Source organism: Syngnathus floridae, chromosome 11 (genome assembly GCF_059516105.1).
Source record: "Syngnathus floridae isolate MCC-2025c chromosome 11, RoL_Sflo_1.0, whole genome shotgun sequence".
Taxonomy (NCBI): Eukaryota; Metazoa; Chordata; class Actinopteri; order Syngnathiformes; family Syngnathidae; genus Syngnathus; species Syngnathus floridae.
In genome coordinates this window covers 15,798,683-15,825,174 of record NC_142423.1, presented here as the reverse complement: position 1 = coordinate 15,825,174, position 26,492 = coordinate 15,798,683, and the positions used below count along the sequence as shown (strand labels likewise).

The following is a 26,492-nucleotide window of genomic DNA, read 5'->3' as shown; positions in this document are numbered from 1 at the left end:
CTTTTATTTTTAGAATTGAAATCATTTTATATTCAGCTTTTTCATGTAATTATTGTAAATACTGATCACGAATATAGTGTCCACGGTCCGTTTACCCTACGTTCATTAAAGTTTTATTTCTGAAACAAAAAATAATTTAAAGAAACAATACTAGGATGGATCAACGCAACCTGTCATATGCCACCGAGCATCGCCTGTCAAACCTTTGACATCTTTAATTGAAATGAAGGTCATTAATTCTTTCTGAGAATGGAAGATGAACACTTAATGGTGAGAATGTTTGTGCATTTTCTTTCTTTCTTTCTTTCCTTCTTTCTTTCTTTCTTTCTTTTAATTGCAAATAGTTTGACGGACCACAATCCAAATGGAGTTCCAAAGTTGAATCAATCACACAATTATGGCATAGCACCCAAAGTTGAATTAATCACACAATTATGGCATAGCACTCAATGTTGAATCAATCACACAATTATGACATAACAAGACGGCGGAATTGGATTTTTATCATCTATAATCTTTCATCATGATCCAAATGATAATATATTTTACTTGACGTATGCATGTGGTTAACGAGTCGTTTGGCTGTGGGAGTCGCGACTCTTCTCGTGATGATGAAGCTCCGCCCCGTGATGGTAAAAGGCTGCGCACTTGTTGGAAAAGTCAGGTACCGTCCGTCCGAGATACCTCCCTCAGTGATCCCATCTGTCACCGCTCCACAAGGTAAAATACCTTTGCATTATTACCACTAGCCTAGTTGGAGATGTTTTGAACCTTTAGATTGTATGCATTTGAGTCAAGTAAAGCGGTATCTACAAATCAATGGTGCGCCCCTAACCTTCAATGTAGACAGAAAACAAATTTTGCATTCATATTATTCACAATTGGATTGAAATGTGGCGAATCCATATTTAGTTTAAGAACACCCAGACGCGCGCGCACACAAATGACACCTTTTACACAATGGCTTTTTGAAAACAACCAGATACAAAGTGAGTTTAGCACACTGTAGCTGTGTATACAAACGTTCCTAATGTAAATATGAGTTGTTTCAAGGACGGATGGATGGATGGATGGATGGATGGATGGATGGATGGATGGATGGATGGATGGATGGATGGATGGATGGATGGATGGATGGATGGATGGATGGATGGACGGACGGACGGACGGACGGAAGGATGGAAAATCCATTAGTCGTAATGGAAAATGCATTCATCATACTGTGAGCATAATAGCTAGCTGGTAGATGGGTAAAAAATGACAGATTCTATTATTCCTGTAATGATTAGTTTTGCAATTTTTGAAAGTGACATTGAAAGTTGTGCCATTGAAATAATTTGGCACGTCCAAGGTTCGGCGATGGGATGAACCGACCCAGTTCCGTTATGGAATCAGGCGTTAATCCAGAAGAGACACACAGATGAGCAGCTAAGTGAGGTGGCACATACAGTAGATGTCAGAAGCTTAGGCAACCGCTGCTATCTAATCCGCTACGTTTTGGAAGGCCGTGCAACTGATAGGTACAAAAGGGCTTTACTTAGCTGGGACTAACCTCCCTCACCCGTGGACATGCAAGCATTTATGTAACCAAACTGAAAAGGGAACATCCAATTCCAAAATGAACTACTGTAGATCGAATGCTTTGCACTGGTTCGGGGCTACTGTGAGGTACACACATAGCTTAGCATTTGCTTTGGATACATACAGTAAGTATGTACCAACTAGTTTGATATTTTTCAAGAGATTATTCTTTTCTTCAATAGAATATAAAACCAAAAAACATTCCAAAATCAATAAGCTTTGCAGATGCGCAATTTTCACATTTTTCACACAATATAATTTGTAATTAGACTATAGCAAGCTAATAAAATACACACCAATACTTTTACACTTACAGAATGTCATACGCATTTATCCCTTCCATGATGTTTTAGTTTTCAATATTTTGAATATAATCTGTGTGCGTTATCATTTGAAAATTTGGCGCGCGTCAGGAGTCTACGGCAACGTCAGAGCCAAGATGGGGCGGAAGGAGATTGTGTGCAGTTGGAAGAAACCCGTCAATAACATCAAGGATGTGTTTGACTTCAAGGGCAAGATGGGATCGTAAGTAACGTGCTGAAGCCGGTGGCCACACACACACACACACACGCGCGCGCGCGCACGCACACACACACACACACACACACACACACACACACACACACACACGCCAATCCACAACGTTTGAGCCAAATAGCTTCATCTTTTGCAATACAAGGCTGCTATTTACAGCCAGTCCAAATATCCAAAGGAGGACACCCCAGGCTCAGAATGGCACAGGTTTAAGGATAATCCTCTCATCACCTTCCTTCCCCACAGCAGACTTTATCAATGGAAACTTTGATGCACTCTCAGATCCAGGCTGGCCCATTTTGACATATGTATTGCAACACATTGGAATCCATGATGGAGCTTCCGCATCCATGCAGACTTGATGAAATCTTTCATGATTTTGACATACTAAACTGCAAATACATACAATAGAAGGAAGGATGAGTAAAGATGTCTATAAGAATATATGAGTTAAAGCAAAGTGTAACATTGTCACTTAGCAATAGCCATCCCCTCACATTGTTGGCCTGATAACAAAGAAATGCAACACTCAATGATAATCCTGTTCCCTCATTGCTGTCTTGTGGACTGCAAGCTGCTTAAAGTACTCTGGCTGTGAATAAGCAGCGTGCTGGCTGCCTGGCTGGCTGGCTGGCTGGCTGCATGCATGTGTGTCTGTCAGTCCTGATCACTGACGTCAGGCTGGAGCAGTGTGGGAACATCCGAGCCACACTTGCTTAAAGGATTAGCAGTCTCGCTCAATAGTATGTCGAATGCCGGCCGTACTTTGCTTTAGCAAACATTCATTGATAATGTCTGTCATTATTATATTTGTTGATATACATCAAATATTTATCTTTGATTATTATACGTATATGTGTAATATGATTGATATATGACATACGTATATTATAATTATAATCAATAATATATAGTATGATCATTATATACAAATGATTATATTTTATTTAAGTATATATGTTGACGCTGTTATATTGTGCGTTTATGGAAGAATGTTGTGATTGGCTGATGTGTCCATATTGTCACACCCAGCCAGCTATTCTGCCACTGTTGTGCGCAGGGGGTCGTTTTCCGAAGTTTTCATGGTGAGAGAGAAGAAAACGGGGAAATTGTTTGCTCTGAAATGTCTGAAAAAAAAGCACCTCACGCACAGCAACCTGGAAAACGAAATTAACGTTTTAAAGAGGTAAACTTTCGGCAGCTTCAATCTGTTTTGGTGATCATAGTGTTGTTGTTGTTGTTTCTCCATGGTTGCTGACGTCTGCACATTTGCTCTGGTTTCAGGATAAAGCACGACAATGTGGTGGGGCTGGAGGATTTTTACGAGAGCCGGACACACTATTACCTGGTCATGCAACTGTAAGTGGAGATGATGGCATACCCTCAAAAGCAAAAAGGTTACCGATCCTGTTCTCCATTTGCGAGCAGGGTGTCCGGTGGGGAGCTTTTTGATCGGATCGTAGATAAAGGCGTTTTCACCGAGAAGGATGCCAGCCTGGTGATCAAACAGGTGCTGGAGGCTGTCAGCTACCTGCATCAAAACAGTATTGTGCACAGGGACCTCAAGGTAAACACACATAATACAGGGAGACATTTCCCTTCTGCGTCCATCAAGCTTTTTCCCCCCCGCTCTTTTGCCGAGTAGCCCGAAAACCTGCTGTACTACGACGACGACCAAAATGCAAAGATCATGGTTAGCGACTTTGGCCTTTCCAAGACGTTGGAGCACGGGGTGATGTCTACAGCATGCGGTACACCGGGATATGTCGGTGAGCCGTACACAGCAAAATACAAAAGATAGAAATATTTTCTTCTTACCTGCATGATTATCAGCATCTTTTTTTTTTGGTAGCTCCAGAGGTTTTGGCCCAAAAACCGTACAGCAAAGCTGTTGACTGTTGGTCCATCGGAGTCATTACGTACATCTTGTAAGTCTTTTTTTTTTTTGGGACCTTATACTAACTACGCAGTCATTCATACAATAATTGAGATATTTCTAATGAGTGGACATCAGATTGTGGAACGTAGTTGTTTGTGCATTGTAGGCTGTGTGGATACCCTCCATTTTTTGAGGACAATGAGACGCGGCTCTTTTCAAAGATCATGAGAGCTGACTACGCCTTTCACTCTCCCTTTTGGGATGACATCTCCGAGTCAGGTACCAAATGTTCTGAAAATTACTTTCTTGAATGTGCCAATAGAAAGAGTGCGATTGCTCAAAAATGGAGTCTCCGTGAACATGTTTTGGGTTGAATTTGTCAAACTTGTGGGGCAGTGCAGTATATCTATCTCCTTGATGTCTTCACAGCGATCGACTTTATTAAGAATATGATGGAGAAAAATCCCCTGAAACGATTCACCACTGAACAGGCCCTGCGGCACCCATGGTGCGTCCTTTTTTTCTCCCCTCTATCTACACATCAACTCAAACTACATCTATCCTTGGATATCTATCCTTGGATATCTATCCTGCGTTGTCACTGTATTGTTAACTATCAATGGCTCGATTACAGGATTGCTGGAAAAACAGCTAAAGACTTGGATATTTACCGTTCGGTCTGTGAGCAGATGGAACGGAACTTTGCCAAATCTAAATGGAAGGTCAGTAGCAATGCGGGCGCGTTCTGGTGTGCCGCATGCCATCTCAAACGAACGTTCCACCATCCTAGGTTTTTTTGCAACGCTAGGTGATGATGTTTGGTTTGGTTTCTGTATTCTTTGTCAACAGCAAGCCTTCCACGCCAGCGCCGCCATCTACCACATGAAGAAACTCCACAGGGAGCACTGCTCCGCTGCTCTCTCACTGCCCCACATCATTGTCCAGACCTCGTCTCAGACTGACCTCCAATGTCTGGGAACCTGCAGTGATGAAGTTCTAGACCCAAATGGAAATCCTCTCCACCACGCCTCCCATCATCTGACTTCCCAGCCTAACGAGAGTCTCTGCCCTCCTCTGAGAGGTCATCATAGTGAACCCAAGTACATGCTCGCAGAACCAAGAGAGGTCCACTCTGTGGACTCTGACAATGACACTACATTCAAAAGGTCCTAAATGCATCGATAGGTATCCACTGATGAGGACGTTAGCTCCGATATTAGCTTCTAAAGATGATTGCTATCTGTGCCTCGTAGCGTGGGAGCCGCCGTGGCTGAGAGAAAGGAGGTGCCGCTTCAATCTGGTGTTTGTTCTGTCATGTGATTGACCCCATTCTCATGTAAGTCGATGCTTTTTTTTCCTCCTTGCTAGACAAGAATGAAAACGTTGCTGCCTGCTTCTGAAATATTATCTCCACTTTCAGAGAGACACTCAACTCGTCCACTGTGCAACACGTCGGAAAAGCTTCTCTCATGACTGACCATTTGGATGACATCCATCGAAATGTTCATTTGAAGTTGATCTGTCTGAATTGATGGCAAAAACACAAGTTGCACATCAAAGAGCCCGATTTTGAAAGTCTCTAGTGTATCATCAGTAAGCTATTAGAAATAATGAGGTTTTGGAGTTTGGAATATGCAAGCATCTGAAATCTTTTGCAACGTTTAATGGTTTTGCCCCCAGCCGTTGTTCATGGAAAGCACATGTTTTTATCAGCACGTATGCTATCTTCTCTCATTGCATTTCAACTGGCGGCAATTATTTGCGCGGCGTTTTGATATTTGTGGGTCGGCCCGGTCAAATACCAGGGGCTCCACTCGACATAAATGAATCTGTGAAATGAATGAATTTAAGTGCCACAACTCGGTAGAAAAAGTCCGTATGTAGTGAAATGCACATTTTTGATTTTTTTTTTTTTTTTTTCCCCTCAATAAATGCAGATTAGTCTGTCTGTTTCTTCTTCATATCCCGTTAATCTACCACATACGCAAGTCTTTGAAGAAGCATAAGTAAAGCTTTTATTAAATATGATGCGTTCTGCACCGATAACAAAACATACAATAAATAATAGTACAGGGTGTCCCCAAAAAAGTGACATCATTTGTCTGTATAGTAATCACATGTCCTAGGTGAACTAAGTTAAATAGGCTTTAAAAGAAATGTCCGACATATTCAAAAGGGATATACTGTGGAGCTTTACGAATGGGCAATGGCTGATGACCACATGACACATTCACACCAAAAAATGCTGCGTGGAAACAAAAGACATCGCACTGAGTTTTCCACATTTCATGATCAAGAATGGCCTATTGAATTAGCGACATCAATTCTTTGTGACACCCTGTAGGCAAATGTGATACTGATACGTTTTGTGTTGACCTTTCTCATGACAAATGAATGCATTGACAACCTCACTAAGCGCGAAGCAAAAGTGGCTCTTAACATTGATAAGTCGCTACGTCCATCAGAGATGATATTATTTCAGGGTCAAGGAGGAGTTTTGCTTTAATTGTGGAAAAGATTGTCCTGCGGCATGGCGTGAAAGAAGCTACTTGTCAGCCCTGGCAGACACTCAAATCGTGGGCTTTCTTTTGAAGTTGTGTCACCAGATTTTGAAGCTTGTCATCAAGTCCCTCAAGCTTTTTGGACTTTTGAAGAATCTCATCCTGCAATTGCTTCAGTGAGTCAGCTTTTCCTGTGGAGCGGTAACAAAGGCGTACTTGCTTTCAAGAGAGTTCACAGATCATCATTATTTGACTCATTTTCTCGCCTTATCCACTTCATTCCTACAGCCAGCCCGCGAGCCTTTGCGTGAAATGTTGGGTGGGAGTGAAGGAATTGTTTCATTTCAATGCGTACATGAGAAAACATTTCTAGCTGGCTTCCTGCTAATGAGGACCGTGTAAAAAAGGCATCGTCAAAGTCCAGCTAAATTCCAAACTCTGGCGAGTCACAACAACACTATTTCCTCATCCGGAAAGCCAGTTCAAAAAATTCAATTGTTTTGACTAATTCAACTTCTTTTGCCAGTGAGTGCAACCAACCGCCAGCAGCGCGACAAGCTCGCGAGGCGTGCAAGACATTTTTCCGTGCAATAAGGGCCAATGATTGTTTTGAAAAACAAAAAGAAAAAGGTTCAAATCCGCCGCTCCCTCCCTCCGTCCGTCCGTCCGTCCGTCCGTGAAGCGAAATTCATTGAAACCAATGGGAGTCTAGTACTGGAAGTTCACTACACATTTGTTTCACCCATGAGGAATAAGATGAATAATTGCGTATCGTTTGTCTCCAAAATAGACACGTTCTATATCTGGACAGAGTCAAATGTAGCCTGAATAAATCATCCACTCTTCGTCTTTGCGTAACAAGTCAAATATTGGCAGCTAACCAGACCGCAACCTCAACCAACCTCATCAGAAAATACATAAGACGCTGCAAATAAATGCCAAGGGTTACCTTCGAGAGCATCCAACATGGTGCCAGTGGTATTGGCCAGATTGCCAGCATCTTCCCTTAGCTTTGAAAGCTGTTCGGCCCCCGGGCCTTTTTCTCCAGGAAGCCCTCCGGCGGCGACCTTATCTTTAAGGCGATCAAACTCTTTCTGCACTGACAACAGCTCCTTGAAAACAAAGCAAAACAAAACAGTCATGAATCAAATTGTAGTTCCATCCATCCATCCATCCATCCATCCATCCATCCATCCATCCATCCATCCATCCATCCATCCATCCATCCATCCATCCCGTGACTTGCGATAAGGCTAACCTTATCCGCAGCATCTGCCTCATCCCCAGCTTGGTCCGCAGTTTCCTGTGCATCTTCGGCAATTTCGGAAGCGTTCTGCAGCAGCTTTTTAAGTTCATCCAGTTGAGGCTGGATTGGCTGAATCACCGCTGACACATCATCCAACGTCTTCTCTGCTGGTTTCAGTTGGTTTTTGGCCTGGACCAAATCAATGGGAAGCATTTCTGCAAATGTCTTTTCCAAGTGTGGCTAGCTAGCGAGCATAGTTTCTCCATCAATACTGAAAATGATACGGAAGATCTTTCCCGGGTCCCACCTTGGTAAGGGTTCTATTCAAGTTGTCGATGGAATCCATACTGTTCTGCAATCTGTCCTCCATGTCGGCGAGGGAGTCCTCCACAGAGTCAAAGCCTGCCAGCAGCTCATCCACGTCATCTTTCACCCCTTGGGCCGTGTCCCTGTCAAGATGGCACTTTCAGAAAAACCTTGCATTTCTCCAGAGGCGAGTACATTTCATTCTCTCTCTCATCAATTGAACGGAAGAACCAAATCTCTCTATCGATCACCTGGTATCTTGGGCTTCCTGCAAGAGTTTTCTGGCTTCATCCAACTGTGGCTCGGACTTGTCTAATATGGACGTACTGTCTGGTAGGTTGGCGGCAAGATTTTTCAGTTCATCCAGCTTTTTCTTGAGAGAAGCCAGGCTCAAAGGCAGTTTGGTTTTCAGGATCCAGTCACTCACGTCCTGAATGTGGGTCAGGTTGGAGGATGGGTCTGAAGCAAGAGACAAGACGAGTTGGAAGCGGAACAAAACATCCAGCTAAGTACAAAGCATAATCCAATCCAATCCAGTCCAGTCCAGTCCAATCCAATACACATGCTGCTTTTTAAATGCATCCATACAGAAAAAGAACAGCACTTGTTCTGAATAAAGCAAGCTAACGTGACTCATAGGATATTGAATCCATCATCCCGAAATGCAAACACTCCAAATCAATATACCTGACAGGAAATCTTTAAGATCTTTCACCACATCCTTTGCCTCTTTTAAGTCATCTTCCAGGTCGTTTCTGGCCTGCCTTATCTTATTGGACAGATTGTCTGTTGACTGTCTCATGTCATTGGTGTTATCTTGGGTGTCTTGGAGCTGTGAAAAAAAAAGAATACAAAATGGCTTGACAAGTGTGTCTGGATACTACACTGTTGATATACGTACTATCCATCCGTCTGTCCGTCCCTCCATCCCTCCTGTACCTTCTCTGCAGCTTCTGTGATCTTGTTGCTGAGATTTTCCAGCCGATCGTTCACATCCTTCACATCGGCATCGGCCCTCTTGCCCAAAGGCAGGGCGCCGACGCACGTGGAGCCTTTTTCACAGGGCAAAGCTCCTTCCGGTGGACACAAGTCTTCACCCTCACACACGAGCGGGGTACAGGGCTCAGACCGAACACTGCCACATACCTGATCAAACAATCGTCACAATTGTTATACATCAGTGACTTGAAAGAAGCTACAGTGATAAAAATGTTGCCGGCTGGCCTAGTTAGTACCTTTTTAGCGACAGGAGTGAGGTCCGGGCCGGTCGCCATGCTCTGATTGAGTTTGTTGAGATTTCTGGTATTGTTTGGATATTCTTTTTCCTGAAAATCTAAAGTGTCTTCTCTGACATCAGCGGATTCCTTCACAGTTGTTTTGCTTTCATCTACTTTCTTGGCGGCATCTGTCGAATCGTCGTAAGCGTTTTTGATGGTAGAGAAATCTCCTGCATGAAAGAAAAACTCAACGTGAGCAGGCTGTCGGTGCACATATACGTACATGTACGTATACGTATGTTTTGGGGTTATTTTTTTCCCATCATTGACCTGCATTGCCGGGAGTGATTGTGTTTTTCATGGCTTCTTTCTTGATGTTGTAGTCCCCGTTCAGGCTGTCTAGAAGGCCTTGAAGTTTGTCAAGCTCTTTGCTCGGGTCAGGCTTTGAGTCCAAAGGAGAGAGGTCATTCTTTACCTTGTCCACTTGGTCCCTGCGAAGCAAAGGCGAGTGAGCCCAACGGTTCATCCACCCAAGTTATTTAGTGTTCGTAATGCCCCTCGATGCTGTGCATGTGAGCTTGCATCTGATTGCTCAGTCGGATCAACGCAAACAATTCCATCCAAAATGGATTGCACGTCTTAGCATTATCCCCATGATCCATATCCATATCTTGTAAATGTTAATAGAAATACTTCCACACCTTAATTTGTTGATTTGGGACAGAGCATCATCAATCTGTTTTGCCGAGCTGGGAGGAAGGGCGACGGAGTTCCGAATGAAATTCAGACGAGCTTCCAGGACTCGGATACGGGGCTCTAAACTTCCCAGGTCAGTGCCGCCTCCCGGACGAGGCGGCACTTTCAAGGTGAAGCTTTCCACTGCTAAACGGAGGGCTTTTTGCTGCGCATCCATGGTGAAGAAGCAAGAAGGACACATCTTGCAGTTGGGAAAATTGTCACAGTGTCCTCTCATGCACGAGTCACATCGAGGCCCCGTGACGCCTGGACGGCACAAGCAGCTTCCCGTCTGCTTGTTACAAATTTGGGTACCTTGGGCGTCACACAGACAAGCTGGCAAAAGCAAAGGAAAAGTGGATGAGATCAATGATAGGTGATGAGCGATCGGAAAGAAACATGACTTTTTCACACAATGCACAATCCCTTTAGAGTTTGATACGTCTCTTTTACTGGTATTATTGAGCCAAAAACAAAACACGATGACTTATTGAAAAACGACTTACGCTTGCAGCCAATGAGAGGATCACCAAATGTGTTGTCTGGGCAACCAGTACATGTACGGCCTGCAAAGCCTGGCCTACATTGGCACTGACCTGTCAACTACAAGGGAATAAAACAAAAAAACGACAACAACTCAAAACAAATGATATATTGACAGATTAAGTCAGTGGTATATGTATATATATTTTTTAAGCCATTGTACTTGAGGTTTTGTACAATTTCCCTCCATTTATTGATTTGTTATTTTACTTTTATTTATTTATCAACTATTGGTAATATTCAAATCGTATATTAAGTTACAGAGACGGAATCAAATATTTTTTTATGATCACTTAAAACCTACTTTGCTATGAATATTTGGTGGTACTCGCTCAGTGTACTAATTTGGAGTGGCAGTGTTTGAGAACAATTGGATCAGGGTCATTTCCCGATCAAATGTAGGGAAAAAAAATGCGTTTTGCTATTTTATGAATGTTTTCAAATCGTTCTCTCTTGCTATGAATGAATGAGATTGCAGCAACTAGAACCCTTGAAAACCATTTCTCATTTCTCTGCACATGCATGACCTTTTGTCCACAATACAACATTAGAGTAACAGCCTCCCGTTTGTGTTGTTTTGTTGTATAAGTGTACAGTAGTACTTGGGGTCACACCTGGTCACAAGTGTCGCTGAAGGACTTGGTGGGGTCACACCTGCAAAGTTCGCAGCTCTGGAACTGCGGCGATTTCCAGTAGCCTCTCGCGCACGCGTCGCAAGTGAGACCGTGAAAGTGTGGCCGACAGGGACACTGGCCGGTGACTGGATCGCAAATATCTGAAAGTGAGCCCTCTGCAAAACAGGAACACTCTGGAGAGCAGAAAGGAGGTGGAACATTCATTCAATGAATTTCCTGTTATGAAAATAACCTCACTTAAGGGAGTGACTTTTGCAATGAAAATACACAGAAGAAAGCATTTGACTCACTTGAGCAACCCAGAGGATTGGATGCAGAAAGGCCATAATAACCCCTTTTGCACCGATCACAGCGTGGCCCTTCGACATTGCTTTTGCACTGACACAGGCCTGTGTTGTCATCGCATCGTCCCCCGTTCAGCGTCCCTTCAGCATTGCAGACGCAACCTAGCGCCAATAAGGACAAGCGCTACAAAATCCATCCAAAGCTACCGACGTAGAATACAAAACACGCTGCGTAGTCGTTGAAAGGAAGTTCCTGATGATGCATTTCCCCTCGACTTACGGATACAGGCATCAGGACGGTCCATCTGGCTGTTGGGATTGGGCTGGTAGCCAGGGATGCACTGGTCACACTTTGCTCCCGTGGTGTGGTGCAAACATGCTTCGCAAACACCTCCACTCCTCCGCCCACTGGCTTCATACAAAGCTGGGTCAAAGCGACAGCGCTGGGCGTGGTTGTTGCACTCGCAGCCTGAGGTGGACGTAAAGACAATTTGACAATTGCCACTCGTGATCCCAGAACTTTGTCTTACGTCTGCAGGTGTGAGGGTTGCCCTCCTCCGCTGGTCTCCAGGGTAGATCGTTGTAGAGATCATCACAGCGCTCGCAGTTGACGCCGGCAGTGTTATGCTGGCAGTCACACTGCGGGCTCACCTAGGGTTGGTTATTCACAAGTTTATTCGTGAAGGGTGCACAGTTGGCGTGAGAGTAAGCAAACCTTATTGACGGCCTCCAGCAAACAGTGACTGGCGTGTCCGTGACACATGCAGTTGCCCATCACTTTCATCTCCTTCAAGGCGAAGAACCTACTGAGAGCTCTGCCCGGTTGACGTGGCACGTCGCCCAACTCTGCCATGGTGACCCTCAGATCCGTTAGGCCCGTCACCTCTGATGATCAAACAAAAGTCCGTCGGAAATCATTCCAGCCAGTAAAAAAAAAAAAAAAAAAAAAAACTGCTAACCTTTTATCTTTGGGCTGCTGGGATCTGGGATATAGGGATAGTGCTGCAATGGACTGAACTCAATCTGAAAAAGGCAAGACTTGTTTCAGATGTGTGTTGTGCAATCAATATTGACAATGGCATCATAGATACCCGGGGACATCCCTGTCACGTAAGAAGAGTTGACTATAGTAAGAAAAAACAGGTCGTGCCGTACGACTGTGTACAACTTTTCTTTTCTCAAGTGCAGCTATTCAAATACTAATATGGAGGAACTGTGGGGGATGCTGCTTTTGGTAGGACCGAAAATGGACTTTGTCCTTACTTTGTGATCTTGGTATGGGTTGCCTCCAGTAGGGGGCAGAGTATAACAGTACGCCTGGTACTCAGTGACAGGAGTCGCAGTAGGGACCCCTGGAAAAGATCGCTGGCAGTCTGCAGCAAAATAGATGGCAGGCCGCCACGTCCTGCCATTATCCATCGACTTCTCTACAACCAGGGCGTTCGGACGAGGGCCCTGCAAAAAAGCAGAATAGAATCAAATAGAATCAAATATTCGGGTGAGAAATGTTGCTGATTTTCACACACCTTGAAATCAAGGACCAGCTTGTCAAGCTTGAATAGATTGTTGAGGTCCAAATGAAATGTTACTGGAGACACCTCTAAAGGGAAAACAATCAGATGAGAGCGTATTATTAGGATGGAAACGATACACCGACATCTTGACATGCATTGACGTTTCCATTATTACTGGTCAATTTTCAGTAGATTGTACTTTTTCAAAAACAACACACTACATACAGCAACTTTGGCGGTCCATTTTAAACACATTAGGGTAACAGGTTCCTCACGTGAACTGTGCCTAGTCTCATCTAGTACGTATCTTGTGCCGGCATGCTACTATTTGCTTTTTGGAATGTCTTTGCCAACCTTTCTTGGACTGCCACCATCTCTCCGGTCCAGCAGTGGAGAGGACTTCCGGGACAGTGTGGGCCAGTGGTCCGTTTGGATTTCTCGAGTCACACGGGCAGCACTTCATCTTCCTCTGAGCAAGGAAAAAAAGAGAACAAGTCACTCATAGTCAGTGCCACAAAAGCTTTCCAGACACACAAAAACATGGCCAGTAATTGATCTATCAGTGGGGTGGGTCAGGATGGCACAATACTTGAATGAGGATAAGATCAGACAATAACTTCACTCCTTGCTAGAATCAAATGTTGCGATGCACCGGTTAAACCAGGGGTGGGCGATTCCGGTCCTCGAGGGCCGGCCGGTGTCCTGCATGTTGTATCGGGCTCCCTGCTGCAACACACCTGATTCAAATGAACCGGACTGTTATCCAGCTTCTGCAGACCTTGCTAATGATCTGACCATTTGAATCAGGTGTGTTGCAACAGGGTGACATAGAAAACATGCAGGACACCGGCCCTTGAGGACCGGAATTGCCCACCCCTGGGTTAAACGCACACAACTTTCTGTCACCAAATGAGCAGGTGCGTCGGGTGGGGGGGGGGATTCGTGCATCGGCATGCCCGGATGAGCGCAGAGCAGAGCAGCACAGCCGCAAACGCGCTAGACTAGACTTGCGCTGGCACAAAAATGAAGTTCCGCCTGCCTGTGTGTACGCCGAGCATGCCATTTGACCAAAATAGGACCTATAAGATCACTACAAACACCTGCAAAGTGGGGTGAGGCGGTGTTATGAGAATGCAATGACGTCGTCCGTCACGTCAGGTTTTTTTTTTTTTTTTTGCACCTGACACACGGGCCCTCAAGGAACAAGGGTTGAGAATGGCAGGTTGACCTGCACCATATTATTCTGAAATATCATTTGAAAGTCTTTCAGGTATATTTCTATGTATTCATGGAAAATATCTGGCACCATATAGTACATGTTTGCATCCTGTAATAAAGTTAGTTTATACAGCGTTGCATTCATTTGCCTTGTCACTCACTATCAAATGAATAACTAAGTATTTGTGGTGACATCCCAGTTGCTCCTGATAAGTCCATATTTGGAAACTCTGGAAGCTCTGTGCTGGAAGACAGACAGGCCCATGAGCCACTAGGGAAAAGTTCCCAAGCAGTTGTTCATTGTTACAACATCACTGTTTCACCAAAGTTCATCATGCGTACGTGTCTCAGGTCACATGCAGCATTACAAATGATTTGTGTCTGGTAAAATCCAGTGTGAGTTCATATTGGTAAAATCCAATATAGGGGGGGGGGGGGGGGGGTTGCGTCATTTTACCAAAAAGCACTACAACAATTGATGACAATTGATCAGGGAATCTTTGGTGGATTATGGTGTAAGACATAAATCTTACTTCCGATTAAAGTTGACAAAGATTGATTCTGATCAAAGCTATTTTTTTTAAACCACGTGTTGCGCTCTTTATCACCTCCGACAAACATTCCATGAACTATTTGCATTCATTCCTTGCCAGTGGTCTGATATGCATGAAGCAATGAAATAAATGTGAACTGAAGTATAGGTTGCGTACAAAGTTCACAATGAAAAGCAGAACATTTGATTATGAAATGCAAATATGTGTGTGTACTGGTACCAAAAAGGCACTGGTTCCATTTTTAATGGTGTCAAAGGTGTTGTATTTCACTCATTCAGCATGGTACATGGTACTTACCAGATGATTAAAGTGATTAAGTCAGCAGGCCTAATCATTGTTGATCTTTATTGCTCGCCTCAGTTGAATGTGTCAAGTGAGATGGGAGTTTGTTTTGCTCTCTGTCGGGTCAAAGTCACGGAGGTAAAGAAAAAAAATACGTTCTACGTAGTCACCTCGAGAGAGGAGGAGACGGCACGCCTGTTACACTTATCGTTCCCTCGGGCAAATTCAAAATGTTGTGTGCAGAATGCAAGGAATGAGGCTTAAACATGATCTAACCAAAACCCAAATGGTCATTCAAGTGAAAGCAGATTTCTGAAAGTGTCAACCTGCTCTTCTGTGTTGATAGAAGGACTTCAAGCAAATTCAGCCAAAAGCCAATTTCAATGGCTGTGCCAACATTTTAAATCGGCACGTAATAAAGCCTTTGCAAATGTGGCTTTCAAAGTCACACTGCTTAGCAGACACTTTGGACGTTTTTCAGGGAATTATTTTAGGCCTCCCTTATTTCTTCAGCTTCTTGTACAACGTTTCTAGACAATGCTGAGTCTGCAAACGATCTCGTCGGTGATGCATGAGATGAAAAATGTTGGCTAAAGGGAGCAGTTGCAACATGACCATCTGGCAATGAAATGAGACTGACCAAAGGGGCATCGGGCAGTCCAGCCAAAACTACCACAGACCTTTGCTGCGTGCGTGTCCATGTTCACCATGACCTCTGCCTCATTTGCTTTCTTGTGTTGAAATCACCCGCTAGAATGATGCAAAAGTGGGATCCACCACTACCTACAGAGGCATCTCACAATATAAGCTCTTTTCTGTCATGTGATTAATGATTCTTAAAAAAAAAGCATGTCTTGTGGACACAGTTGAGGTCACCAAGGCTGGATGACAATTTTTTTTTTTTTTTTTTTAGCAGCAAAAATCTAGACAAAATGAGTTGCTGTGTTGCTGAGTTATTTGTGACAGCCGTTTGCAGATTTGTTTTGTCTGAATTCATATCATCTATGAGCAGCTGCACACAGTGCATATTTATCTTTGACATAATGAACAGCAGATTTAGCGTGTCAACATGTGGGGGGAAAAATGCAATTTTCATTAGAATGGGACCAGTTCATACCTGTTGGTATGGTGTGCAGAAGACTTCGGGGCCAGTTAGCCCGCACGTTGATGAGGCATGGAGCTGATCGGCTCGGCCCAGGAGTAGGTCGCTGCTGCGTGGGTAACAAGCTCCTCGAGAGCAGTCGGTCTGGGCGTGGGATACCGCCGCCACAGCTGGGGGAGCAAATTCTTACATTATACTTGTACTTGTGAGATCTGACCTCTGTCAGCAAAAACATTGGAATTCATTTGAGTTACATTTGGATTTTTGTATGAAATGATTGCTGTCTGTCTGTCTATCAGAGTACTTTAAATCAAGCGAATGATTGGACAAGATTGGTTCTTGAACTTGAGCGTGTTCTTCTGAAAAGGTCTACATAATATGCCTTAGTGCGAATGGTAAAGCAAGCCCAAAGACACTCTTTAAACATGTGCCATCATGACGGAAAGCATGTAGCTTCATTCTTTGTTTGTGGTATGTGTGGTATTTTAGTAACCGCTCGCTTTCACTGGAAAGATTCCATTTGATTATGGACAGAAACAACAGATTTACGTTTGAAAGAAGGTACCAGAGAAGAGTGAAGGCGAAAAATGGGAAGAAAAAAAAACTCTTACCTGTCAGTAGTAAAAGAAGCGCCATTTTATGATCTATTCACGTACAGGTCTGGAAGAGAAGAGGAAGTCAACATATTAGCTTAACGGACGGCAAAGAGATCCAGATTCCAAAGCATTTCAATGAAGATTTGAAGATGAGCGTAACCTTGTCGTCGATGCCCACCCACCACCAAGTACTTGTGGCGCTGCCTTGCTGCACTTATACAAAGCCCAGACACACCTGGACAATATGATAGTGTGTCAGAGTCACACCCTTCAGCACCACTCCTTTCTCTCCATGAATCAACACACACACACACATATGCAACCATGCGCACACACACACACACACACACACACACACACGCAAAACCGACTGTGAAACGCTACCTCATAAAGATTAGTGCCAATGTAGGACAATTACACAAAATGAAGATAATGTCAAAATGATATCCCAGCTGACTTGAGGCAGTAAGTCCTGGGACACCCAGAACTGGTTGCCAGCCAGGCACAAAAATAGAAAAACAGGCAAGCGCGGGGAAAAGATACAAATTCGACACAGGGAGCTGGAATGGAACCCCGCACCACCTCTGAACTGTGAGGCGACGTGCTCCGCAAATATACTACAATCCAACATCAAAGTCAAATCAAGAAGAAGAATACAAGTCAATAACAAAAGAAATGAAAAATAAATACAATACATAAATACAAAAAGAAATCCCTAAATAGCATTAAATAAGAGTTTATATAGTAAGTGTATGATATGATTTGATTCAATTGTATTATTACAAAAAGGAAGGCGTAAAAGTCTCTTGTGTGTTTTGCTGTAACAACACCTATGAACCGCAGACACAACAATTGCCCTGCCCTAAGGACTTGAGATTGACTGGCTTGTGTGCAAAGGTAGCCACAGGGCGCAATTGAACACACGTATATAATTCCCCGCAGATGATCCGCATGCTTAGTAATACCAAGCACAGGGTGTGGCTTGTGATTCAACCAGTGCGCGCACACGCACAGAGACTTCACGTCCAAGACAAGTAGTGTCATGCCTTCTGCCATTCTGTTGTAACAGCTTGGTGTTTTCGCTCTTTTAACGCCAGCCAGCCAGCCAGCCAGCCAGCCAGCCAGCCAGCCCCAGGTGACCAAATGGTACGTACGGAGAGCTTTTAATGCGTCAAAGGGTGAAACCAAGCCAGCACTCAGTATTCCATCCAGTATCACCAAATGATATCAGTGGGACTGCGTTTCACTTTGTATGTAACGTGTATTCTAAGCCCTATATGAAAGCAAAGCAAAGCAAAGCAAAGCAAAGCAAATGTTGACAGCCAGGGAGAGGTGCTACTTCCAGTCTATAGCGCATTTCAATACAACTCAAGGTGCAAAGACAAGCAGCATTCAAATCGTCTTCAAATATGCCGCCGATGAACAGTATGTCACGTTCTGGATGACAACATTCTTCTTAACTCTATGATTCAGATACTGCATGTGGACATTTCCCGTACAACCTATTCTTAGTCATCTTCTGACACGCACGTTTGTTTGTTTGTTTGTCTGTGTTTATCTGCGAGTGCTGTACAATTCCACAACCTTTCCTCTATTTCCTTATCTGTTCATGTTATTTACTAGTCTATGAAGAGAGGAAAAGCAAATCCTCTAATTCCCTTTGTGTGGATGTGGATGTTATTTATATCAAGTCCACAAAGCACCATCAAGTCTCTACAAGTCAGACGACAGGAAATGAGCGAAAGCACGTTCGATATTTTCAACCGGTGTTCCTTCCAAAATACTTTCAAAGGTTAGAAACTTGAATCATCTCGAGTGAATTGTTTTGCTTCAGCAATGGAAATGAGGTGGAGCAGAAAGTCAAGCAGCATGGTTGTGAAATCTTGTCACTGGTTACTAAGGTACACACTGTTTGGGGCCATCAAGAAAGAGTGCATTTGAACACTTAGCAATTGCTGCCGAGAGTGGTTGTGCTCGCCCGACGGTAGACGTGACATTTAGTGGGGCGGCAAGGACGTTTTGTCACAGAAGCACCGGGCATCGGCCCAGGAGCAATGGGGATCGGCCCAGGGGTTCCGGGCATCGGCCCAGGAGCTGCGCAACGCCACCGCTGTCTCATGAATATTGAGCAAGTGGCAAGTGGCAAGTGGGTGGAGACATTTTGGATATAAATGATCACTGTTTCAAGTAACTTCCTTATGCAGACTACAATTCTGGATTAAGATGAGCCTCTCATAATCAACAACAACCACAACAACAGCAGCAGCAGCTAAGGTAAGTTTGTTTGAATATGGCTCTAAAAAACTTTGCTTGATGCTGGTGTTAAATTGCAGAATTCTTCAAAATGTCTGGACTAAACACACCATTTGAACGACCGTAAACGTCGACAATTCATTTCATTCTGTACTTTGTTTTGATTTCGAGCAACTTGAAAAAAATCATTTCAAACGATCCACGATCATCTTCGCAAAAGGTCAAAAGGCTCATCAATGGATCGCATGCTCATCCCAACTACCATTAGCCCTGAATTGATGACCTTTTCATTTGGATATTTTTCCAGATCAAAACACTGCCTCCAGCCAATTCTTGCCAATCAGCTGAAGAGCCAGTGGAAATGGAAAGCACGCAAGAGTTGGTGGTCTTCGCCAAGGAGATGCTCCGCCAAAAACCCAGTCGACATCTGCTCAAGGTCTACCTGATAGGCTCCGTGTTCGCACTCGTGGGGACTGTCATGGGACTGCTGGAGATGGCGTCTCGGCCGTTCTCTTCGGAAGAGCCCGCCGACGCATCGATGCTCCTCGGGATGGCCGAGGAGCCGAGGACCGTTGCCTCCGTGACGCCACGCCAAGTCCAGCTGCGGGCCAAAAAGGAAGAGCGTGAGCAGGACACCATCCAGAGCATGACTTTTTTTACCAAGCTCCAAGGTGAAAGAAGTTTGTCCAATCGGCTACATGCTTCAAGAAGTTAACACTAGATATAGTGCAACATTGCTTGAAAACATGAATGAAAAGAGCAAATGAGTTTCAAGCGCTCTTTTTACACTCAACTGTGACTGTTCATTTATTTAGGCACGTGTCACGCCTTTTTATTCCTTGCACAAGCACTTTTCATGTCAAGACTGTGATGGTTATTATGAGCAGCCCTGTTGTACAGTATTGTTTTAGTTTTGAAAGGTCAACTACAATTGTTGTAGTCATATAGCACCCCCTAGTGGCAGAATTAAAGCAGCCCAACTCTTGAAATACATGGTACTTGCAATGTTTTGGTACACATCAATAAAGTCTATTTTATATTTGAAAGTCTAATAGAGTACATACTGCCATCTCATCTTTCTTAGGAGTCTCATCTTTGCTACCGGTAGACTTAAATTGGCTGCGGCAGGCATGATTAATGTGTTTTCAAAAAGAGGTTGTTGTAAAACAAGTCATTCACTCACTAGTGGATAGTGCAGGGCCGGCCTGGCTGCCTGCCTGCCTGCCTGCCTGCCTGACTTCCCACTTACCAGATGACTTTTGAGAGACACTCTTATTGCTATTTCACCATAAAATCTACAATGGGCTCCAAATGTTAACACCCAAAAAACTCAAGTTGATCATTCATCACGCGCATGAGCACCCACGCACGCGCACATATACACACATGCACACGCACGCGCACACCCACACACGCGCGCGCACACACACACACACACACACACACACACTCTGAAGTGGGCATTTTTATTTCTTTCCTCAAGCTGGGTTACAGAGCTTTAAGTGTCTCGCAAAAGATCAGTAAAGTCATTAATGCTCCCACAGTCCGGCAAGCATGAACCCACAAGCTGTACCACTTTAACAGGGGTCAAAGGGTCAGCTATAGAGAGCCAAATTAAAGAGAAAATGGGATTAGGGAAATATACATATAAATATATATATATATATATATATATATATATATATATAGATATATAATTTTTGTTGTTGTTTTTTTTGCTCAACAAGGATTTACTTGAAAAGGTTGTTAGTGAATACCAAAGTCAACATTCCCAATGTGAAGTTGTGGACTCCTTGCCAAGGCCTGAGTCAAACAAGCTTTGTGTGTTACTTTGTCTGACTCACTGAGAACAACAGCGACTGCTGTAAAGGTGAGATAACGTAATGGTTTTTAGCCAATTACAAATACGTATCTCTTCTTAGCAGCTGAGCCAGCTGTCGGGAAAACATTTGCATCACAACAGGAAACGTGAACAGAAGAATTAAGAACATTAATAGTGGCTGGGAATTAAAGCCTCACCACAGCGGCCTGGATATATGCTAGCTAGAAAATGGGTGGACACAGGGTTGGGAGGGATGGAGACAAAAATTTGAACCACAGTCCCCTAATATAGCAACATTGGATTGTCTGTTCTTTTACTGTAGACAGAGACATGTCACAATTGCTTAGCAAAGGTCCTTCTCACTACTTAGCATTACGTTACCATTTGAACTTTTTTTCAGAGTAAAGAACGCGTATATCAAGTTAATGACAAAAACATTCAAATGGAGTGTTGACCTTATCTAGAGTGACACACAGGCACAACTTTATGTGTGTGACTCATGTATATTATACGCTGATGCACATATTTTGTACACTTGGGCCGATTAAAAAAAAAATAAATAAAAGTCCATTGGTGTGTTGCTGCCTGGCAACGTGGGGAGCTTAGAAACACTATATTTCCGCTTTAGGCCTATGGCCTTGAGTCTTCCTCAAAATCTTTAAAAGACTGCTGTAGGTTGTGTGTAATGTCGTCACACAACACACACACACACACACACCGTGGCTGCTGGAGCAAATGTTATTGAGCTACTCCATCTGGAATCGGTGACAAAGAGGGCACATGAATCCTATCTATCTGGGCGATACACACATCTTTTCTTTCAGGACGACAGTTCCCAGGTGTCTATGACATGCTCTTGTCAATATACATCTAGGATCAAGAATTAGGTCACAGTTTAAACGTACAACATATATCTCGTCTTGCCTAATTCAACTGGTTTTAGGGGCCCACACACTACTGGAGCAATTGTGAACCAAAGGGAATTGTAAATATCCTCCACACGCAACGGTCCAGATGGACAGAAGAACTTCGGGAAAAAAGACAGACTGAGGACACAAGTGGCTTTTGGTCCTGTTATCTTCCCCAACCGGCTCAAGTACAGCCTGAAGGAACGTACCAAGCTAAATGACTAGCGTGGTGTAAATCTTAGCGCTAGGGAGTTGTTTGATCATGATGACTGCTTTATTCTATTCTATTCTATTCTAAGTTGGCGTAAACACCTCAAGTGAAAGAGCGCGGGCGGACACGGTCATAGAATAAGTGGCTGCTTTATTCTTTCTTCCATGCAATTAACATAGCATCAAAATGACCAATTTACATGATATTTGCTTCTCTTTTAATAAAACGTCAACAGACTTGAGCGGCGTAAACGGACCCCTACCTTAAATGAATGTAACAAAGGACCCCCTTCAGCTGCCCGTAAACATGCCTGACCAAATGAATGTAAGAAAGGACCCCTTCAGCTGCCCAGAAACATGCCTGACCTAAATGACCCTAACAAAAGACCCCTTTGGCTGCCTAAAAGCACGCCTTTCTAAAAAACAAAACAAAAAAAAAAAAAAACAACAACACAAGACTGTATACAAAGCGCTTTCGGGTTAACGCGATTCTCAAACTCTGTACCCCAAAGTCGGCGTAAAATGGCCAATTAGGCGTATGACAAACACGAAGCACCTGATAAGATGTTCTGCAAGGTTTTAGAGAGAAAACTAGAACCCATGACAAGTGAAACATGCTGCAATCCTTGACAAGTCTACACCCTGCTTTTCATAGTCACAAAATCACAAAAACAGTTTTTCCTGTAGTCAAATGCTTTCAGCTATTTTAGATGAGCCAATTCCTCAAAAGAAGCTTGATGTGAGTCAAAGTCCATGTTGAGGAATTCTTGCTCAATATTCTTCACACTGGACTTTTTGTGGTGCTTTTTGCTTAAAGCCCGGCGGCAGCGGCGGCAGAAAGCCTTTCGTCAGCGTCGGTGACGAGCACGCCGTTGGGCGGTGGCTGTGGGCTGACTTTTGCCAGACGCTGCGCCTTGCTGGAAGCGCAGCTGTTGACGCAGAGTTGGCAAGAGGCGCACGGTGAGTTGCAGCGTGACAGAAAGCGGAAAATACTTATGCGCCACAGGAACCAGCCGGGAGACCAACAGCACCAGCAGAGCACTGCCGATCCCACCAGCACACCCACAATCATGAAGAGTACCCACAAGGACACAGAGGCAGGAGAGTCTGCAAAACAATGACTGTTTCAAGAAATGACATACAAAAGAAAAAGTTTGATTTGACTTACCGGAAACAGACTCATAACTAGGAGTGCTGTGTGGAATTCCACAGTTGAAGTGTGTTGGCACTGTGGGGGGGTTGACAAAAGATGGAGGTGGCGGTGACAGCGGCGGCGGCGGCGGCGTTGCTGTTGCTGGCTGCTCTGCTGCTACAAGCTGACCTGCTGATGAAGGACACAACCAAAATGTCCCAATTTGTATGACCAAAACAAATGCTCCATAGATAAGCCGCCCCAGGCTGCAACATTCAAAGATTGTGCACCGATGATAGTCGGGAAAGGAATGTACACATCAATCTGACTGACCTTTGCACCCTGTGGTTAGATTTTCTTCCAGATCACTCCCATCCCCGCAGTTGTCAATGCCCTTGTCATCGCACACCAGACTGAGTGGGATACACTTTCCGTTCCTGCAAGTGAAGTAAGGCTCACTGCTGCACAAAGAATGGTTGAAACCTGAGGAGGAAGAGTGAGAGAGTGAGAGAGTGAGTGAGAGAGTGAGTGAGTGAGTGAGTGAGTGAGTGAGTGAGTGAGTGAGTGAGTGAGTGAGTGAGTGAGTGAGTGAGTGAGTGAGCTAGTGAGTGAGTGAGTGAGTGAGTGAGTGAGTGAGTGAGTGAGTGAGTGAGTGAGTGAGTGAGTGAGTGAGTGAGTCAAGTCTCCATCAAAGAAGGGCAAAACATTCATCAATAAACACGCGAAAGAAAAGTCAAAGTCAAAGTCAGCTTTGACTTGAAGCGGGCTATCATGCTGTGGCGCCTTCCGTTGTGGTTCCTTGCTCAGTCCACTTTGTTGTCCTCAAAGGAATGCCCATTCCCATTGAGATGCAAATGAACTACAGAGTCCTCCTAAATTGTGCCATCTATTTGTGCCCTTTGATGGGGGTGACCGTGAGGAGATTTAGGGAACCTTTAGGATTCAAATCATCTCAGGAAGTGTGCAAATGCGCGTTTACCAAGTCGGAAGGATGTGAAGTCCCCCACAAAGTCCACTCTGGGCTGAGTACCACGGGTGACCAGTCGCAGGGTCAGGTAGTTTCCTGTGGAGAGCACCGGCCGCGGTGGACTCTTGCCACAAAGAGGAGGTCCGAGAAGAGGCGAGCTCCTGTCCCGTCCGTCGTAAAACTGAACGAAGGAGCCCGCGTGACAGGGATCCCCCCCTGAGCTTTCCCCAGAGGTGGGCTCCACTTTTGCGTCCAGTGCTAGCAGGGGCGCCGGGCTCAGAGGGGCAACTCGCAACAAACTGTAAACAAGGAAAAAGCGAAAGTGGAACTGGACCTTGTCCTTCGGGGAGCTGCCTTGCATGGTCAGATGGCAGTCGGTCCCCATTGTGACAAAGTAGTACTTTTTGGATTCTTGATGGGAGTTGATGATCATGCCGTCGCCCCGGATGGTCTGACCGCAGAAATCCACCACATTCACTGAGGAGACCAGCGAGCAATCCATTAGCATTACAACCAGACTTGCAAGCAGCCAGTGCTCTGCACACATCACAGATGCTTTTATCTGTCCCTAAAAATATTTTCCACACTGATTGATTAAAAAACGTTGTGACAAGTCCGCCTGTTGACAAGTCGAACCCTCCACGAATGAATAATACTTCATATATCATTTTACAAATGACATTATTTGTATTATTGGTGTTGTTGTTGTTATTCAAACCTGGCATGCAAGAGAAAAAAACAAGGGCAAATTCATAATCAGCGCAAAAGAATGGAGGGGGGGAAAAAAAAACTCATTTTGTTTCAATTTGCTGACCACCACGAATGAAACATGTGACGTTTGTCAAATAAACATAGAACAAATCATACATTTTGTGAATGTACATCATTTGGGAGACATTGTTAAAATAACACAACTATTTCTGTGCTTAGTGGTTGGAAAAATGGGACTATTTCACATCAAGATGTGATACTTTTGCATTCCTTATTTAGCTGTAGTAAACTTGAATTGATTGTTTGAAAATGTGGCAAAAGCAGCATCCATCAAACAAGCAGCGAGCGGCGTTACTTCATGGGCCGGAGCAGGATAGCTAGATCCGGCCGGCTTTGACGCCGGCCTCATCTCAGCCGCCCTGCCAAATAATGAGAACAATCGCCCGTGGAGTTTATTAGCTCTGTTTCCATGGGAAACCATCAGCTCCTCCTGCAATGACCTCCAGGAATGTCTCAAAGCCCGCCGTCGGTCGCTGGGAAATGCTCATTCCCTCCACCCGGCAGAGCTTTTTGAAAACTACATTGTCATAAATGAAAGCCACGATTCATTTGGTGCGCACACACGCACTTGTGCATGCACATGCAGGGGAGAGGGGGGGGGGGCTCAGGCTGGTTGTTTGCCAAACACTAAAGGGAAATGAGGTAACTTCATTCACACGCACTATTGAAAAGCCTCCACAGAATTTTTGGTAGAACAACAGCAAATGCATGCAGACAATATGGGAAGCTCTCCTGTCTCATTTTTTGTTTACAAAAAAAGTCGCAACTCCAAAAAGTGAGGAAAAGAAGACTAGACATGAACTATGAGTATTTAAGTCTGACAAATGAAAGACCCAAATTTATATTGCTACATTATACGACCCAGCTTTCACATACGTATAAAAATAGAACTTGGATAAACGTGAGTTTGCGCACGCGGTTTTAATACAGAATTGAGGGAAAATAAGTCGCTGACTTCACAACTGAATTTTTTGGGTCAAATTTGAGGCCCAGTAGCTAACTTCATTGGTCTTCAAGTCACGTTAGACGTATAGTCAAAGCATTTAAGGATTACGACTGTTAAGCAATAAACTGAAAGCAGGACGTTACACACAAGGCTTGCGCACGCACGCACGCACGCACGCACGCACGCACACACGTGTCCTTCGTACTTTGGAGCGTGGAGATCTAACCTGTGTCGATTGTTGCTGACCCGTGGAGACTCAAAAAGCAGAGTACCAGCGTGACCAGGCGACCACGGGACACGTCCATCCTCCCGCCGGCAGCGTCAATGAGGACACACTCACAGAGAGGCGCATATCAGCGCCATTGTCGTCCACGCTGGGGACTTCAATTGGGAGGAGGACAACGTAGGGGCCATCGCGGAAACGCAGAGCTTCCCACCTCGCCTGCCCCCACCTACGGTCCCTGACATCTCCACGACGACAGACGACCAATCAGCTGTCAAGGCAGCAGAGTTGAACAAAAAAAAGGAAAAAAGTCAAAGGAAAGCAGCTGCAAAGCGCAAATGATGTACGTTGGAAGTGTAACATTGCTAACCTCAATTGGGTGGGACTGCAGACAAAAGCAGCAGGATCAATTCCAAACCTTTGACTCATACGGAGGGAGCCTCGATTGGCCGCCACGCCACTTCTCACGCATGCCTGCTTGCTTGCTTGCTGCAAAATCAAGCAGAGCTTTCAAGGTACACAAGTGCAAAGTC

The 26,492-nt window shown here is 44.4% G+C and overlaps 4 protein-coding genes across 14 annotated transcripts; 2 read left to right on the top strand and 2 right to left on the bottom strand.

Moving 5' to 3' along the window:
* Window positions 1–566: 566 nt before the first annotated feature.
* Window positions 567–5,942, top strand: LOC148391459 (calcium/calmodulin-dependent protein kinase type 1D-like). Of its 2 annotated transcripts, none has more exons than XR_015861401.1 (13): window positions 567–720; window positions 1,995–2,106; window positions 3,176–3,301; window positions 3,400–3,474; window positions 3,544–3,682; window positions 3,761–3,884; window positions 3,968–4,043; window positions 4,161–4,273; window positions 4,424–4,502; window positions 4,629–4,716; window positions 4,844–5,179; window positions 5,248–5,330; window positions 5,415–5,942. XR_015861401.1 is itself a non-coding variant. In XM_088390440.1 (13 exons), the coding sequence occupies exons 1-12, from the start codon at window positions 609–611 to the stop codon at window positions 5,312–5,314; spliced, it is 1,428 nt and encodes a 475-aa protein (XP_088246566.1). In that variant the 5' UTR covers window positions 567–608; the 3' UTR covers window positions 5,315–5,330; window positions 5,415–5,942. The 2 variants fall into 2 exon arrangements, 1 of the variants encoding a protein (XP_088246566.1); XM_088390440.1 differs by having other exon boundaries at window positions 4,844–5,160.
* On the bottom strand, window positions 3,079–19,600 carry lamb3 (laminin subunit beta 3). 8 transcript variants are annotated; one of them, XM_088390413.1, is made up of 24 exons: window positions 18,678–18,751; window positions 16,888–16,963; window positions 16,743–16,791; window positions 16,147–16,301; window positions 13,330–13,444; window positions 12,988–13,061; window positions 12,725–12,916; window positions 12,421–12,484; window positions 12,177–12,346; window positions 11,992–12,112; window positions 11,742–11,930; window positions 11,468–11,623; window positions 11,157–11,350; window positions 10,506–10,602; window positions 9,966–10,335; window positions 9,595–9,755; window positions 9,283–9,494; window positions 8,987–9,193; window positions 8,735–8,879; window positions 8,299–8,506; window positions 8,049–8,190; window positions 7,754–7,930; window positions 7,445–7,607; window positions 3,079–3,646 (listed from the first exon to the last, which is right to left on the bottom strand). In XM_088390413.1, exons 3-24 carry the CDS (start codon window positions 16,765–16,767, stop codon window positions 3,639–3,641), a joined length of 3,345 nt encoding a protein of 1,114 aa, XP_088246539.1. In that variant the 5' UTR covers window positions 16,768–16,791; window positions 16,888–16,963; window positions 18,678–18,751; the 3' UTR covers window positions 3,079–3,638. The 8 variants fall into 8 exon arrangements, with proteins under 8 accessions (XP_088246539.1, XP_088246536.1, XP_088246535.1 ...); XM_088390410.1 differs by lacking the exons at window positions 3,079–3,646; window positions 18,678–18,751 and adding exons at window positions 5,986–6,686; window positions 19,423–19,600 and having other exon boundaries at window positions 16,888–16,962; XM_088390409.1 differs by lacking the exon at window positions 3,079–3,646 and adding an exon at window positions 5,986–6,686 and having other exon boundaries at window positions 18,678–18,748.
* g0s2 (G0/G1 switch 2) lies at window positions 19,288–20,032 on the top strand. Its single transcript, XM_088390459.1, has one exon. It carries the CDS (start codon window positions 19,342–19,344, stop codon window positions 19,693–19,695), a length of 354 nt encoding a protein of 117 aa, XP_088246585.1. The 5' UTR covers window positions 19,288–19,341; the 3' UTR covers window positions 19,696–20,032.
* Window positions 19,761–26,401, bottom strand: ldlrad2 (low density lipoprotein receptor class A domain containing 2). Of its 3 annotated transcripts, XM_088390449.1 has the most exons (7): window positions 26,330–26,401; window positions 25,963–26,230; window positions 24,421–24,496; window positions 24,032–24,318; window positions 23,386–23,535; window positions 23,089–23,244; window positions 19,761–23,027 (listed from the first exon to the last, which is right to left on the bottom strand). In XM_088390449.1, the coding sequence occupies exons 2-7, from the start codon at window positions 26,039–26,041 to the stop codon at window positions 22,732–22,734; spliced, it is 1,044 nt and encodes a 347-aa protein (XP_088246575.1). In that variant the 5' UTR covers window positions 26,042–26,230; window positions 26,330–26,401; the 3' UTR covers window positions 19,761–22,731. The 3 variants fall into 3 exon arrangements, with proteins under 3 accessions (XP_088246575.1, XP_088246573.1, XP_088246574.1); XM_088390447.1 differs by having other exon boundaries at window positions 24,032–24,496; XM_088390448.1 differs by having other exon boundaries at window positions 23,089–23,241; window positions 24,032–24,496.
* Between the last annotated feature and the right edge of the window lie 91 nt (window positions 26,402–26,492).

Bases quoted from the DNA above. Each gene is read 5' to 3' on its own strand.
- LOC148391459 (XM_088390440.1), top strand. From the start codon at position 609: ATGATGAAGCTCCGCCCCGTGATGGTAAAAGGCTGCGCACTTGTTGGA. The intron at 3,302-3,399 runs GTAAACTTTCGG...CTCTGGTTTCAG, and splicing joins GAAATTAACGTTTTAAAGAG to GATAAAGCACGACAATGTGG. The intron at 3,885-3,967 runs GTGAGCCGTACA...TTTTTTTGGTAG, and splicing joins CGGTACACCGGGATATGTCG to CTCCAGAGGTTTTGGCCCAA.
- lamb3 (XM_088390410.1), bottom strand. From the start codon at position 16,767: ATGGCGCTTCTTTTACTACTGACAG. The intron at 11,931-11,991 runs GTAAGACAAAGT...CGTCCACCTCAG, and splicing joins CAACCCTCACACCTGCAGAC to GCTGCGAGTGCAACAACCAC. The intron at 9,194-9,282 runs GTACTAACTAGG...TTGTTTGATCAG, and splicing joins TCACTCCTGTCGCTAAAAAG to GTATGTGGCAGTGTTCGGTC.
- g0s2 (XM_088390459.1), top strand. From the start codon at position 19,342: ATGGAAAGCACGCAAGAGTTGGTGGTCTTCGCCAAGGAGATGCTCCGC.
- ldlrad2 (XM_088390447.1), bottom strand. From the start codon at position 26,041: ATGGACGTGTCCCGTGGTCGCCTGGTCACGCTGGTACTCTGCTTTTTG. The intron at 23,536-24,031 runs GTAAACGCGCAT...CTTCCTCCTCAG, and splicing joins CTTCACATCCTTCCGACTTG to GTTTCAACCATTCTTTGTGC. The intron at 23,028-23,088 runs GTAAGTCAAATC...ATTGTTTTGCAG, and splicing joins TAGTTATGAGTCTGTTTCCG to ACTCTCCTGCCTCTGTGTCC.